The sequence below is a fragment of the Rhipicephalus sanguineus genome, chromosome 1 (genome assembly GCF_013339695.2).
Source record: "Rhipicephalus sanguineus isolate Rsan-2018 chromosome 1, BIME_Rsan_1.4, whole genome shotgun sequence".
Classification (NCBI taxonomy): domain Eukaryota; kingdom Metazoa; phylum Arthropoda; class Arachnida; order Ixodida; family Ixodidae; genus Rhipicephalus; species Rhipicephalus sanguineus.
In genome coordinates this window covers 219289670-219305147 of record NC_051176.1, presented here as the reverse complement: position 1 = coordinate 219305147, position 15478 = coordinate 219289670, and the positions used below count along the sequence as shown (strand labels likewise).

Genomic DNA, 15478 nt, shown 5'->3' with positions numbered 1-15478 from the left:
GTGCGCCATGACTGCCGACTATGGCGTACGGTGCGTCAGTGAATTTCCACGGGCGCTGTATCGGACGGGAGCACAGCGAGTGACTTCATCGGTGCAGATAACGACGTAGCTGTTTCTGACTGTATCGATGCCAAGATCATAGCTGACGTTGCCGGTGCTGCGGAAATGGACCCGTGTGGTTTGAAGATGCCAGCCGCTGCTGCCACCGCTAAACCCTTTACCGCGCTACAGAGCTCGCATCAGCGTTCAGCGTCGATCACAGCTGTTGTGGCGGAAGGTGCTGAATTTACTTCTTTGGAAAGCTTATATAATATTGACGATGACTTGAGGAATTCACGCCACACAAGAAGCAAGACAAGTTGACGGACTTTTTTCATGCGAAATAAAGTGCGCGAACTTGCAAAAGAAGTTCTCGCTTTGTTCTTTAGCATATGTGAGCGAATCGTCATGTTCGCGCTTTTTACGATTTCAGAAAACTGTGTCGAGGCCTGCAGTGCTTTAATTAAAGCCTTAAATACGCATATTTCGAATTATCGATATATCGAACTATTTCGCGATCCCTTTCGAGTTCGATATATCCGGGATCGACTGTACTACAGCTGTGTGTGGTGTAGCGCTACTTTAAAGGAGTACTGACATGAATTTTAAATATTCTCGGGTTGTTGCTCAAAATAAAAGCACGGGTGTTGAGAACCCTAAAAAAAGTGTCGTAGTGCTTGGGAATGTATTGAATAGATCTTTAATACCGCTACCTTAAAACAGCAATTTCGGCTTCAGTATCGAGGGGGTGGCTTCGCAGTGACATGTCAACACAAGTCTGACGTCATGGGAAGACTGCAACTCGCAACATACTAGCAACAGCTGTCAGTTTGCTGTCAGTCGCCCGTATTTCACGTAAACGCCACCGAGTAAATTGTCATCCAGACACTCTGACAGTATAGTCTGCAATTTGGGCTGCATGCAGGACGCAGATTTCGCAAACCCACTGAACTCTGTTGACTTGTCGTGATAATGTCCATTGAGGTGGGGCTAGCTCACAGATCCTGGGTGATGAAAAGTTTAATATCAAAGTAAAATATTTTCTACGTGTTGTCTGCCTCCTGTGTGTCGAGAGCGTTAATAGTGCATCCCATGGAAACGAAAAATGTCCCTTTTGGGGTGCCTCAACATCGTGTCAGTGCTCCTTTAACCCTTCATGGGGCATAATGTTAGGAACAAGGCACGCCACCTATTGAGGACGGCATTGTCATTTCTATCAGCTTCTTATAATATGTACAAAATTTGATCTCTCTATTATTAAAGGGGCCCTGCAACACTTTTCGAGCATGCTCAAAAAGCGCTTCCGATCGGTAGTCGAGGCTCCCGAGAACACGCGAGCCAAATATTATAGCGATGCGCACGGCCTGGAATTTACAATAAATTCTCAAAGTCAGCTGAAAATCGCTCCCTCTTCTCTCGACAAATGATGTATTAGTCCGCAAAATATGACGCGATTGTCGGCAGTTCCACCATTGGCTGATGTTATAATCACGATAACACCCTCATTATTACTTTCGTTGTTAATTTTGAGTTCAATAAGTAGATAATATGTATGTTTATATTCTGTTATCGCGTTAAAAACACCGAACAAACATTAATATTAGCACTTCCGGTCTCACCGACAGCTCGTCTGCTCGTAGTTGCGTGGTTCCGTTTTCTTCGCCATGCGCAGTGCCGAAAACGTGAATATTTCTGTGCTTTTGACCATCGCCGGTTGCCGTTGAGAGTGGCAGCCGTTCGAGTGTTGCCTCGTCAGCTGAGAACTGCATCGTGGGCACGTTCTCACGACCGACCGAGGCACGGGCGCGTGTCTCCGATAACAATGCTGGCGTCCGGTAATGGCGGCGCTTCGGGGTCGTCTGCCAGTGCCGTCTTACGAGGCGGTGTATCGGAGTATGGGCCGAAACCGATCTCAGCTGTCATTCGTTCCAAACGAGCGCGCACGTTTGCTTCCATGGTTGGCAGAGCGATGAAAACACTACGGCGTTCGAGGTGCACACCCAACATTACCAAACCTACGCGCAGTTTTCAAGCACGCGCGATACACAGCGCGATCGACTCCGCTCGACGAGAACGACGCAAGCCGACCGGAAGTGGCGGCACAGACCACGTGGTTGCGCCGAGACGCCAGAGAGAAAAAAATGAAAAAAAAATGCCGCCGGCGCTGACGTCGCCTCCTCGCACCTCCGCCCTCCCTCCCTCCCCTCACGCCGCGCGCAGCTTTCCGCGCGCTCGCTGCGTTGAGTTGAGAGAGAAAGCTGCGGAACGTGATCTCTATAATTTGGTAACACCACTTAGACTTGACGGATTCGAAAAATTTTTGCGGCATATGGCTCGTGAAGAGTCATACGTCAATAATGGGACTATTCCAATATAACAAAGAAAGGTGTTGCAGGGCCCCTTTAAGAATTTTTGAGAAAAAGTGGGACATATGTGTCCCACTGCCCTATGAATGTATCTGCAAAAGTGGGACGACGCCACTGACCACTGAAAGACAGTCATTTCAGAAAAAAAAAGTACTTTTATTTTTTTATGCAAACTTGCTGCTTCCTTACAAACCACAAAGGACAGAGCCTACTCTCTATCACAAAAAAAAAACTCAACTAAATATTTATTGTATGTTCACTTGCTATTGGCAATCGAGCAGCAGGTGTGGGTACTGGGCATGCCTGCAACAGTCCAGTTTTTGTCCGTGGAGGAAGCTCAACTGCTTCCTCCACTAGAAGAGACTTCCCTGCGTGAAGCAGAATGAAAATTGGATACTGCAATCAGTTGCACACAATGTTAGACTGGCTACGCTTTCGGAAATATATCACTGAAAGGTTGCCAACTTTGCATTGCACAAATTTTTGAGGAAACTGTATGGGTAAGAGCAAATAGAACCACTATAATAGCACATTTAGGAAGTCGTGAGATGGAGATAAACTTTTCAAACTTACTAATCATGCTGAATCGGCTGGAGGGCACGTCAAAATCTGATGGAAAAAGGATACAGAACATGGAAGCGAAATGGTTCGTTTGAAACACGTGTATGTGCTGGCACCTTGCGAATAGGTAACCCAAGCTCAAGTTTATGGCGTGACAACAGCGCCGCGCTGCGGCTCTGGAGAGAAGCTCGGTCTCTGGCGCAACTGGGGGCAGGCGCAGTCGACTCAGCCTGTTTATCGGCAGCGGGAACATGCGCACGCGCGCGTTTGTCAGTCTGTGTGGGGAACTAGGGCGACGTGCCCACGGCTTGGCACGCTGAACCGAGCGGCTTGCTGTGCGAAGCTGCATTTCCACGTTGGCAGAAGTGACCCCGCAGAAGCGCAAGCGAGGTCCGAAGTATTGATTTGTCGTAGCCTGCCACAACAGTGCAGACAACACCAAGGCACGCGATTCACGTGTGAAACTGTATCGGTTCCCAGGCATGTCGCACAAAAAATAAAGGCAACAAGCGTGGATCACCGCAGTAAGGAGAATCAAGTATGTTCTAGCTGACAGCGCTGTCTCGCCTTCTGTTTTGGCTGTTTCAGTTCATTGCTATCGTTCATTTCGACTACCTGAATCGGTATGCAACGCGGCGCATGCACGCTGCGACTACAGTAATGGTTACTCGCTGTCTTCTCGCATTGTGAAAGTCCAGTTACGGTTGTAGGTCAAACAACTTTGTGTTTTGATTCCCCGTGTTCGTGAGACCTACCATCGTTGTTGAAGGCTCACACTCGCGTTATACTGTTACGTTGCGCGGTTGGTTGAATTCAACTGAACTCGGCACATTGTCCGAAGTTCGGCACCTGCAATTTACGCGTTGGGAAGGCTGCTTTATCACGCCGGAAAGATTGTCTGTGTATTTTCAGCAAACTTTGACATCATTCTGCAGGCTTGCTTTGTTTTTGTCGCTTTATTACAGTGATATATATTTAAGCTGCTAAATATAACTGGCCATAATACGTGCTTTGCAACTGCCACCTTTAAGTAGCTACCATCTGACTTTGTGCGATTTTCTAGCCGCGTTCGTGCAGCAGGTTTTATACGCCTGTAAAGTCGATATCTTCATAAAAAGAGAGTGCAAGCATGACGCGAGTCGAAAAAAACGAAGCGAGCAGTTCATCTTGCTTCACAGTGGTTAAAGCTCAGCTAGCTGCCTCACATCTTAATCGGCGGGTGATGCTCCAGCGGCACGGAGGACTTGACTCTAACCTTCTCAGGAAACAGTGCTATGGCCGTATAATTTTTTTTTTCGTACGCCGCAAACGTTTGTTCACGAAAGTACACGGCTGCTACTGCAAGCATGCCATATCAAAACAACAATCATATGATTCGTAGTCCACAACGCAGAACATTGATAGCGTTCACGGCTTCATTCCGGAGTGCATATGGACCATTACACATTTTTAACATGACGGAATGAGACTTACCTCGAGGTATACGTCCTACACGGTGTAATCGCAACTTGGGAAATGTGTTTCACTTTTCGGGCGTCGTCGTCGTCGATCATCTGCTCTTCACCGTGAATGTGATTGACGATCCTTTCTCCTTTTATCAAGTTCGCTTTTCGGAAGTGCCGGTCAAGCTTGAAGAACTGCACTCAAACATCGTTATAACGAACATGGATATAACGAATTATTGGTTATAATGAAGTAAATGAAGGATAGTCTTGTAATAGCTACAGTGTTACAAATAAACGTTTATAACGAATTTTCGGATATAACGAAGTTGTTTTCGTGGCAGATGCTACTTTGTTATAATGAGGTTTGAGTGTATTTGAAGCCGCACTGCAGGCGGTACATTGTGAGGTGCCGCAAGTGCACCGCGAGAGCTCTGCACGTGCACGGAAGCGAGCGGCAGCGTGTTGGATTGAAGGGAAAACGAGCCTTGTTTGCACCCAGTTTCTTTTTTTATGCCAGAGATTGCGCTGCCTGTCAAAAGCAGCAGCGCCACTAAGCAATGCTTGGGGAGCCTATACCATAAAAACAACTACCAAAACCTCTTTCTAGAACATGCACACGGCCGTACTAGAAGTCTGAAAGCAATCAATTCAGTGGTTTTGTTCTGAAAAATTAGAACATGGCGAAGAATTAAGTGGGACATAAGAGTCCCACTGCTCCACAAGGGGTTAAGGCTACTGCACACTTTGAATAGGCGACAACCTCGACAGCCTGGGCCGCCGATCGCTGCTGCCTCATTGTGCGCACGGCTTTGTAGAAACGAAAGCAGGTCGCTCTTGCGGACTTGAGTGTTGCGGGCGCCGAGAAATGTCATTGCATTCACGCTATCACGCATACGGTAGAGCAAGCGTAGCGCTGTTGAAACCATAATGCATGCGTTTATTAGGTGACAACCCAAATGCACATTGTTTGCAGGAAGCTTATCGTCACCGCGTTAAACCAACAAGCTACTCACTGCATCTATGATGGTCAGGAGTGAAGTGTGTATGAAGAACTTTACCACGGAAAATCTGCGCGTGTGGTACAGCAATCAGCCCGGCAGAGACGACGTGAGCCGAGTAGGTGATGCACTGCACACATCTAGCCAGGAGACGATCGGCTCCACGCGGCCTTATTGTGTTTCAATGAAACTTCGTCTGTTTTCGCTTAGTAGCAGATCGCGGTGCAGATGTGTACACATGTATCGCGAAGAACTGATACTGCCCATTCTGTCGCCATATCAGTTGCTGCGCAGTGCCTGTGTATCCCGGACCCTTTAATACTTTTGAAATCCTCCTTGGCATCGCCACCGCGCCCTATTGGATGGTCATGCGCGAGAGTGCCAAAATCTTTTGTGCGCTGTGGCAAAAACAAAAAAAAAAGGCTTTGTGGTGGGTACTTCAGGCAATATTTGCTATGGCACTGTGTTTATTTCTTTGTTGGTGGCAATGGCGCACGTCAAGAGATGCAAATTTCTACTGAGTTGTTAAAGCGTACTACCGTTTAGTGCGTAGTTATGCCACGTTTCCAGCAGGTACGTATTAACGAGGTTTCACTGTATGTGACAAAAGCTGGCGTATGTTTTCATTTACTGTTTCTCAGGACCACGACAATGTAATAGACAGACATGAATGATTTGAAGTAAAGTTTTTAGTCATCAGTGATGGAGTCATTGAGGGACTGGATGTGTTGTGACCAGCGACAGCTAGTAGCCCTTTGCTAACCTTGGTACGCTTTTCCGCTTGACACCAGAGTACTGTGGTGAAAATTACTTAAGGAGCACTTCGTAGACAATAGTTAAAGCCAGAAATATTATAAGCACTGTCCTTGGTGTTTTTGGTGGTGTTGGGACTGTTTTTCGAGTTATTTATAGCCGTGCCCACACAATCGGGAGGTTGGCTCAAAATTCAGGAGCTCCTCATGCAAATCGGAGAGTTGGCAGGTGTGCACGTCCCCAACAATCGTGCATGTTGACGTTGAGGGGCCTAGCTCGAAAAGCCTGCCTGCTTCCTCTTTAAGTCCTCGTTCACCATTCATAGGATGTCTGATTGCAAGGACATGGCTTACATCAACATGGCAGGCGCATGTAAACACAGTTCACCGACGCTGCCTCGAGCACAGCAGCATAAAAAGAACTGTGACCCCAACGCCATCTGTAATCTAAAATCAAAGACGCATATGGCCTCCAAGATTCGCACACACAATCTTGGAGGATGCGACATACCGCTGATGGGTGATGATGAAACTGGCGGTGCAGGGTGCATACTCACACGTGATTGCATTGTCTTCTGCGGCAGCGCGGGCAGCACCTGTTTGTACCTGTGCAGTAGTGTATATTCGTATGAAACATTGTGGGGTGAAAATGATTCGCAAAACCCGTACTTTATTACGTTGCAGGCTGATAGGCCTTGATGGGGCCAAAGAAAAATTCGTATCACCCCGAAATTTGTATGAGCCATCATCGTATTACCGAGGTTCTAGTGTATTTAGATTTAGGTGCATGTTAAAGAACCCCAGGTGTTCAGAAATAATCCCCCCTACATCATGCCTCATAATTACATTGTTGTTCTTGCCCGTAAGACCCCAAAAATTATCACTTGGCAGGTGTATGCCACTGCCTGTCATCTGTATGGTTGGGAGGCCCCATTGCAGTCACTGACTTTGGGACCTTCTATTGTGCCACCTGTCTCTCAGCTGGGAAAATGACCACCAGTGCGAGAGTGCCACAACAGCGTGCAGTTTGAAGTATTTGAAATTTGAAGTTTTACGGAGCCTGGCCGGATGGTGCCATTTAGTTTGAATTATTCAAAATTTCGAATGAGCTGTGAATTAACTAGCTTTGGCAGTGTAACAATTTAGCATTGGCATACTTTGTGACCATCCCGGCCGCGGCGGCTGCATTTTCGATGGAGGCGAAAATGTTTGAGGCCCCCGTGTACTTAGATTTAGGTGCACGTTAAAGAACCCCAGGTGGTCGAAATTTCCGGAGCCCTCCACTATGGCATCTTTCATAATCATATCGTGGTTTTGGGATGCCCCAGATATTTAAAAAAAAATAATACTATGTGACCATGTAACATGGATTATGTTTCTTTGTGCTCATGTAGATGGAACGTCAGAAGGAGCCTCCTACACCACCACCACCTAGGCCAGTAGCTGTTACAGAGCGGACTGTGCCAGCATTTCAGCGAACTGTAGAGGTGGACACCCGTATGCCAACTGGACGCGAAGTTTTGCGGGACCCACGAGAGGTTTTGCGAGACCCTAGGGAACCCCGGGAAATTAAGGACCCCCGAGAACCTAAGGATCCTCGTGAGGCTCGGGGCACTGTCTCAGGCCCCCCAGCACGCCCAGACAGGAATCTGATGGCTGAAAGACAGGCAGTAAACAGGCGGCCTGCTTTGCCAGTGCGCGAGTGGGACCGGGACAAACTGCGTCAGGAGACGCCACCTCCACCACCTGCTGAGCGGGCACCTGCCCAGTCTCGGAACAGGGCCACTTCTCCACCAGACAAGCGAGAGCGTCGAGACAAGAAAGGTAGATGTGCCTACTGTCCTTTCGGCTGACATTGTAGGTGTCTAGTTATTCTGCACCGAGGAGTTTGCAAGCAGCGCAACTCATTCTATGAAACCTGGTGGCCATTGTGCATACTCCCAAGCAGCTAAAATTATTGGATGCTTGTTGCATGTGATAAAAACATGCAGCCTTGTTTGCAAGTTGTTGCACAACGTACAGACAAATGTGGATGTATGTATCAGTGGCTTTGTTATACACTCAAACCTCATTATAACAGTCACATCTGTCACGAAAATAACTTTGATATATTCGAAAATTCGTTATAAACGTTTATTCGTAGCACTGTAGCTATGACAAGACTATTCTTCATTTACTTCGTTATATCGAGGTTTGAGCGTATTGTGTTATGAAGGAGTACAGAGCAGTATGCAGTCAGCCCACATTCATCTTCAGGGTATCATTCAGTGTACAAAACTGATAAGTGGAACCTCGATTATACGTCCCCCGGTTTTGCGACGACCTGTATTTTACGACGAATCGGTTTGGTCCCGGCAAAACCCCCATAGAAATAATGTATTTAAAACCTTGGTTATACCACAAAATTTTATGCCGATCCTGCATCTTACGACGACTTTTCGATTCCGTCGGAGAGAAAACACCACCTTCTTTAGTCGAATCGGACGCCGACAAAAATATTCCCGTGTGCAAAATAACTTAAGGGGAGACGTGGGTCTTGAAAAGTGTGTTTTTAATAGTTGGGTGAGCTGAATGAAATTTAATACACTTATGCAGGTTTTTCTGCAGATTCCAAATCTGCGAGTATATTTTTAATAGCTGCATTAGAACAAAAGATATGCTATTTCTACAATGTTTTCTAGCACATCTCTTACGGGGATTTTTGGCAACTTCTTTTCATCAAACACAAAAGCAAAGTATTTGGCAAGATTGCCAGAAAGCTGGTCTAGCCGATGATGCTATTTATTTTCTTATAATGTTGTTTACCAAATGATAATTCTTGATAATCATAAAATGTATGAAGCAAGAATTTTTCACTTATATTTGCATGCATTTATTTTGCATTCGAAGATTGATGAAAACAATAAAATTAGCATCATCGGCTAGACGAGCTCTCTGGCAGTCTTGCCACATACTTTTGTTTTTGTGTTTGACAAAGCAAAGTTGCCAAAAAGTACCGTAAGAAATATGCTCTCAGAAATTGCATATCTTTTGTTCTAATGCAGATAATAAAAATCTACTTGAAGATTTGGAATCTGCAGAAAAAACTGAATAGGTGTACTAAATTTCATTCAGTTAACCTAACTAATAAAAAAAAAATTTTCATGACCCACGTCTCCCCTTAAGTTCCCCTAGGTTGTCGATTAGAAAAGTAGAAAGTGAGACAGCATGCCTTCTTAGAATGTAAAAATTTATTCTCCAGGCAGTTCATGCGCTTCTGTGATCCAGTTTCCCTGGCTTTTAAGATCGCTTCAGGATACGCCTCGATCGCATGCGTATCCAGGGTCGTTACCTAGACGAGCTCTATCTAGTACACGGAGAAGCTCCAACTGGCCATAAAGCTCATCTTTGAGATCCGGATGTTTTCACGTTTTCAGTCCGTGGAACTTTTCCTGGTCGACATACAGCTGATCAGCCTTTGTTTGCGGCACTCGCAGTCGCAGGCCTTGAGCACGCAAAAGGACGTGAGACAGCTATTTACACAGTGCAAAATAACTTTCGCTTGACGTGGACGTTCATAATAACGGCGGGACATCACCAGTTGCACTTCACAAGGGAACAAATACGATGCGCACAGCTCAGTCATGCACGACAGCATCCGAGGCAAACTCGTGCTACGTTGCCGTTATGTGATGGCGATTACACTGTGTCTGACTCTTCTGACAGGAGGCTGTTGCAGACGGGGTTTCGGTTTTGTTTTCATGTGCAGCCACTTTTCAGACTCGATTTATCGGGAGAAAGATGCGCGTTGGATTCAATATTTTGAAGTTAAGGATAACGACTCGCTCACACCTCATTAACTAAGTAATGCTGCCATTAGCTGCCGTTTTCAAAAATAATTTGGTCTACCAACCTTGGAGAAGCTCAGGATCATGTCATGGGCTATTGAGGCTGTCTGTTCCCTTTTTTTGGGCAAAGCTGACTGCCACTGCCAATATTTTTAGTTTTTCGATTATGCGACGCCCGGATTATACGGCGGTTTTGCGTGGTCCCCTCAAAGTCGTATGTATAATCGGGGTTCCACTGTACAAAGAAAATGCGGCACTATTTGCTGGCATCTTGAGCTGACAAAACTGGCGGGAAGATATTTGATACTGAATGTATGCATGCACGAGTAGAACAGGCGTATAAGTTATTAAGGAATATTTATATTTTTTGATTTTCTCTCTTTCTAGCATTGTGCTTGTCATTGTCTTCACTCATGTTATTTTTGCGAATTTATTTTGAAAGACAATTTGAACAGGGATTGATTTATGTAGGGAACATAGTAACCAAATTACTTGAGTGTTAAGGCCAGGGTGTCTACCGACCGGGAAAACCGGGAAAACCGGGAATTCTCAGGGATTTTGAGTAGTCTGGAAATTCTCAGGGAAAACTCAGGGAAATTGTGCTCCCATCAGGGAAAATCCACAGTATCTTTATTGAAAGGCGACGAAAATCGCGGTAGCGCTTGCTCGATATTTTGTGAACGCATTTTTCAAATCAAACGGCCGCTGCGGCTGCGGGGAAGTGGCGCACCTTGCTGCTGTCATCGCCTTCGGAGCGGTGAAGTGGGAGAGAATCCGGCTAATGCGTGGCATGCGGGAACCGCGAACCACGACACATCGTATCGCGCAATGTTGTCAGGATGTTCTGGGAGTACGCGGTGTAGTTCTGTAATCTTTCTCGCGCGTGCTGTGCGTTAGCGCCCGATATGGTGTTTTTGTTATCGCCGCGTGTCAAGTAACAAGCATGATTAGTTGTAGAAGCGGTAGCAGTAGATGTAACGAGCTTGAGTTATCTTGCAAGCGATCGCGATCGCGCAGGAAGCGGATGTCTTCGACAAGGCTCGTATCTGGCAAGCCATCCCGATCGGCGAGAAAAAAGACGCTTGTTGGCTGTTATCGGAGAGCTCACTCCAGGGGCGTAGCCGGGGAGGGGGGGGGGGGGGTTGAACCCCCCCCCCCCCGAAATTTTTCGATTTTGCTTGCCTATATTACATGCACGCATACAAACACACGCACAAACATACATAAAGTATGGTTGAACCCCCCCCCCCCCCCCCCCCCCCCCCCCGAAAAAATTTCTGGCTACGCCCCTGGCTCACTCGCTGTGATCCCGAGCTTCAAAGATGCTATGGATGCTATGTAGGACTCCGTGAAGAATATAATAAATTTCCAGGCGAGAGCTAGCGTAACTAACGGGCCCATTCACAGCAAGTGAAAGCTTTCTTATTTCTTTTTTCCCCAATGAGGGCACTGCTGAAACAAGTTTTAGGCAGTCGACTGAAATTTTTTGGGGCTGCAGCTGGCAATTACCAGCCACACCACGTAGGTGTTTGCTACAAAGCCGAATTACAAAACTTTTTAGGGCCATGGCATAGCGGCGACCGAAATTCGCGACACCGGCACGGGTCCCACATGCTCGATTCGGCGCGCGATGTCGGAAAACAGTAACGTTTCCACCATAATTGGATGTGCCGTAATTCACGCTGTTGCCGTGCTTTCATGCGATCTTAGCCCGCAGCTATATTGCTTTTTTTTTTTTTTGCGATAGCAATTATATAGACACTCCGACGTGAATTTTTTGCCTTCGCCATGATCTTCCCTATCAAGTCCAAATCGCGATTACATCACCCCGCGCGTCGCATGCTCCATGTGCGAGTGAAAGTGCGCGAGCGCTGCCGACGAACGGGGCTTAAGCAGAGATGAAACAAGCCGACTGTCTCATTCGCGCGATGGGCACATGGATAGGAGCCGGCGCGTTGGGAGGGGGGGGCTGGCTGCGTGAGTCCGACAGGAAGTGCGTACTTTGTACCAGCGGGCGTGGTCGCGTGCACCGCGGTATCTTTAGTGGGGATCAGCATACGGCTCATACCTTTGTAGGTATTGTGCTCTAATTGCAGAACTTCCGTTGAAGCCATAGCAGTGGCAGATCCCGGGGGGGGGGGGGCGGTAGCGGCGATCGCCCCCGCCCCCTCCCTTCAGTGCCTGTCGTCCACCTCCTTTGCCAGGCTTGCTTGTCGAGTTTGCCCCCTTTGTCAGGTTGCTTTCCCTGCCACTGTCCAAAAGGGGTAAAGAGAATCTTGTCCCTGCTCTCTACCTCTCATTGCTCTACCCTTTCCTGCTTCCCTATGCACATTTCCAACGAAGGCTTCTTAGGCACCGCCATAATCCCCTCTGGGCTGTTGTAAATATGCGTGACCCACCAAAATGCACTGCTGAGCGTTGGATTCAGCCTTTGTACCCCCCCCCCCCCCCCCCCCCCCCCCCCCATTATGTACCTGAATCCGCCCCTAAGCCATAGATCATAGATAGGGCACTTCTCTTAGTGCAGCGGCTGCGTTTCCTGAAGGAGCGAGCTGCTAGCCTATATTCATATAAAATTCCTCTTTGTTGCTATCGGATTTACTATTTTGCTCTCGCGGTGAAACTGACTCTTTTTTTCTAACGTGGGATGGTTTTCGATGTTGTGCGTTCGTGGAGAGCAAATAGTTCGGTTGGGCAACATGATAGCAAAGGCGTTGCATTGCTCTGGGCAACGCGCGAGGATTTGACAACAACCCGCAGCAGCAGAACAAGCGCAATTCCACAGTGCATTAAACCCGCATTTGTTTCGTCTTTACATGACACTCTGGCAAGGCATCTAACTGTGATTGCGGCATCTCAGGCTCAACAAAATTGATTTTTTTTCACGCAAAAAATTAAAAAAAAGTTTTTTCATGTTGCCATATTAGTCGAATTTCAGTTTAACGAAGTTTCGATATAACGAAGTGAGTTGCCGCTTTTACCAACTTCGCTATATTGAGGTTTATCTGTTCTATGTACTATTCAAATGGGATTAAGTCGTTTTCATTTTCTAAAATGCGTATTAGAGAGTGACATCACCGAGCGATATGGTCTCTACCCATCTTGACATAAAACAAAGTTCTGTTTCACTCAGCGAATTTCAGCAAAAACACTCAGGGAAAACCTGGAAAACTCAGGGAATTTAGAAATGTCAACTCGGTAGGCACCCTGGTTAAGGCCATGCGATGTTAAAAGGTGCAGATTGTCAGGCTTTTGCAAAATATAGTGGAATCTTGTTGATACTTCTCTTGGAGGAATAATGTGTATATTTCAAAATTGTACTATTCGAGACGAGTTTATAAACACAAAGTTTTTCACAGTTGATGGGGAACTTGCTTTTATACAGCGACTTTGAAACAAATGGCCAGCTTGCACTGTGCTTGTTCTTTTAAAGGGACCAACAACTGGCTAGAACGTGTGATTAGATCCTGGTAGAAATGAAAATACCGTAAAATATAGTGACAGGTTCCAGCACATTTCTCGCGTTTTGAGTAGGATGTGACAAGAAACCATGTAACTTGATTCATGGCTGCGCTAAAAACACGGACACCAGAAGAGACGTACACAGGACGGGCACAACGTCTCTTCTGTTGTCCGTGTTTTTAGCGCAGCCATGAATCAAGTTACAAGTTGGCACCAACTGGCCCAAATGAAAGCATTACTGCGACGAAAAACCAGTCTGTCGTTCAGCCAAGCAGAAGAGCCCTGCAGCTGGATTATGGAGTCGATCACTTTGCTGTATGTAGTCACGTAGCGTGATGGTGTAATTAATTAGTCCTGAAAATTAGAGTATGTATACAGTCGATCCCGGATATATCGAACTCGAAGGGGGCCGCGAAATAGTTCGATATATCGATAATTCGAAATACGAAATATGCGTATTTAAGGCTTTAGTTAAAAGCACTGCAGGCCTCGACACAGTTTTCCGAAATCGTAAAAAAGCGCAAACATAACGATTCGCTCACATATGCCAAAGAACAAGGCAAGAACTTCTTTTGCAAGTTAGGGCACTTTATTTCACAGGCAAATAGTCCGTAAACTTGTCTTGCTTCTTGCGCGCCGTGAATTTATTAAGTCATCGTCAATATCATTGAAGCTTTACAAATAAGTAAATTCAGCACCTTCGGCCACAACAGCGGTGATCGACGCTGAACGCTGATGCGAGCTCTGTAGCGCGGTAAAGGGTTTAGCTGCGGCTGGCATCTTCAAACCGCACGGGTCCATTTCCGCAGCACCGGCAGCGTCAGCTATGACCTCGGCATCGATGCAATCAGAAACAGCTACATCGTTATCTGCACCGATGGTGCTTTACTTGACGTTGTTCCAAGCAGTGGTCATCATTTTTATCGCTACGAGCGGGACAATGTTTAGTTCGACTCCCGAATGACGATTTATCAAGAACGAAGCGAGAAGTACACATGCCGCAAGAGATAATGCTAACAACGCTGCACAAAGAAACAATTTCCACCGTCGACATGTCGGCGATACTGATGGCACTTGTGGCTTTGTAGAAGGCAGCCGCTACTTTTGCGAGAAATGTGAAAAAAAAGCGTAGCCTCTGAGATCCGCATTTTAAAACCGAAAACACTAGAAATACGTCACGAAGTTGCGGATCTCGAAGGCCATGCTTTGCGGGCCCGCATGCCATCGTGCTCGGACAAGGAAGGGAGTGTAAACATTACAACAAGGCTGCCAAGTCACTTCAAAGTCTTATTTTGGTGCCCTCGGCAATCAGCCTCTTTGAAAAACACTAGCCCATGCGTTCAAACCTACGGATCGCGCGTCAAATATACCGGTGAACTGACAAGCGCTGCGCAACGAACTAGAGCAATGCAATTTCGTCACCTGCGCGCGACAAGGGGCTGGAACTTATAAGAATGCGGCCGAAAAATGATCAATATTTGTTAGGAAAAATGCACTTTCTGGGCTTCGGCGCGGAGCAGCGTTCGATATAGCGGATGTTTCGCTGTGCGGGAGTTCGATATATGTGCACACCAGCCCCATACTTTTGCATGGGAAATTCAAGGGGATTTCTCAACTGTTCGATATAGCCAATAATTCGATATATCCGAGTTCGATATATCCGGGATCGACTGTATTATCTATCCCCGCTCTATTTTGTGGTGCTTATGAGGTAAAAGGAGTAGCACGGTGAGAAGCGGTACTGCCTTCGCAGTAGCCAGTGGAACATGTCGAGCTGCAGTGCATGTGTAGCAAAGCACCGCGCTTGAACACGAGCCACAGATAGAAAAATTCTGATTACAAATGTTTTTTGGCGTTTTACACATTACCATTTTGTGATTAGACACTCTCATCGGTAAGCTTTATGTTGCGCTAAAGAAAATAGGCACCATAAAAATTGGTTGTTGGTCCCTTTAAATGTATTGGTTGTACCAGCACACAACCAAAGCTGGCATGAATTAAGGAAAGTGTAAAAGTAAGTGCCAGCTG

At 46.5% G+C, this 15478-nt stretch overlaps 1 protein-coding gene across 4 annotated transcripts in view; it reads left to right on the top strand.

Moving 5' to 3' along the window:
* The window catches only part of LOC119372300 (apoptotic chromatin condensation inducer in the nucleus), an 84698-nt gene that overhangs the window by 54540 nt on the left and 14680 nt on the right, over window positions 1–15478 (top strand). For all 4 annotated transcript variants that reach the window (XR_005179511.2, XM_037642775.2, XM_049419487.1 and 1 more), the window contains one exon: window positions 7556–7985. Coding sequence is in view for 3 of the 4 variants with exons in the window: in XM_037642775.2 (XP_037498703.1) it covers window positions 7556–7985 (430 nt within the window). In the remaining variant the exon portion in view is untranslated. The remainder of the gene's footprint in view (window positions 1–7555; window positions 7986–15478) is intronic.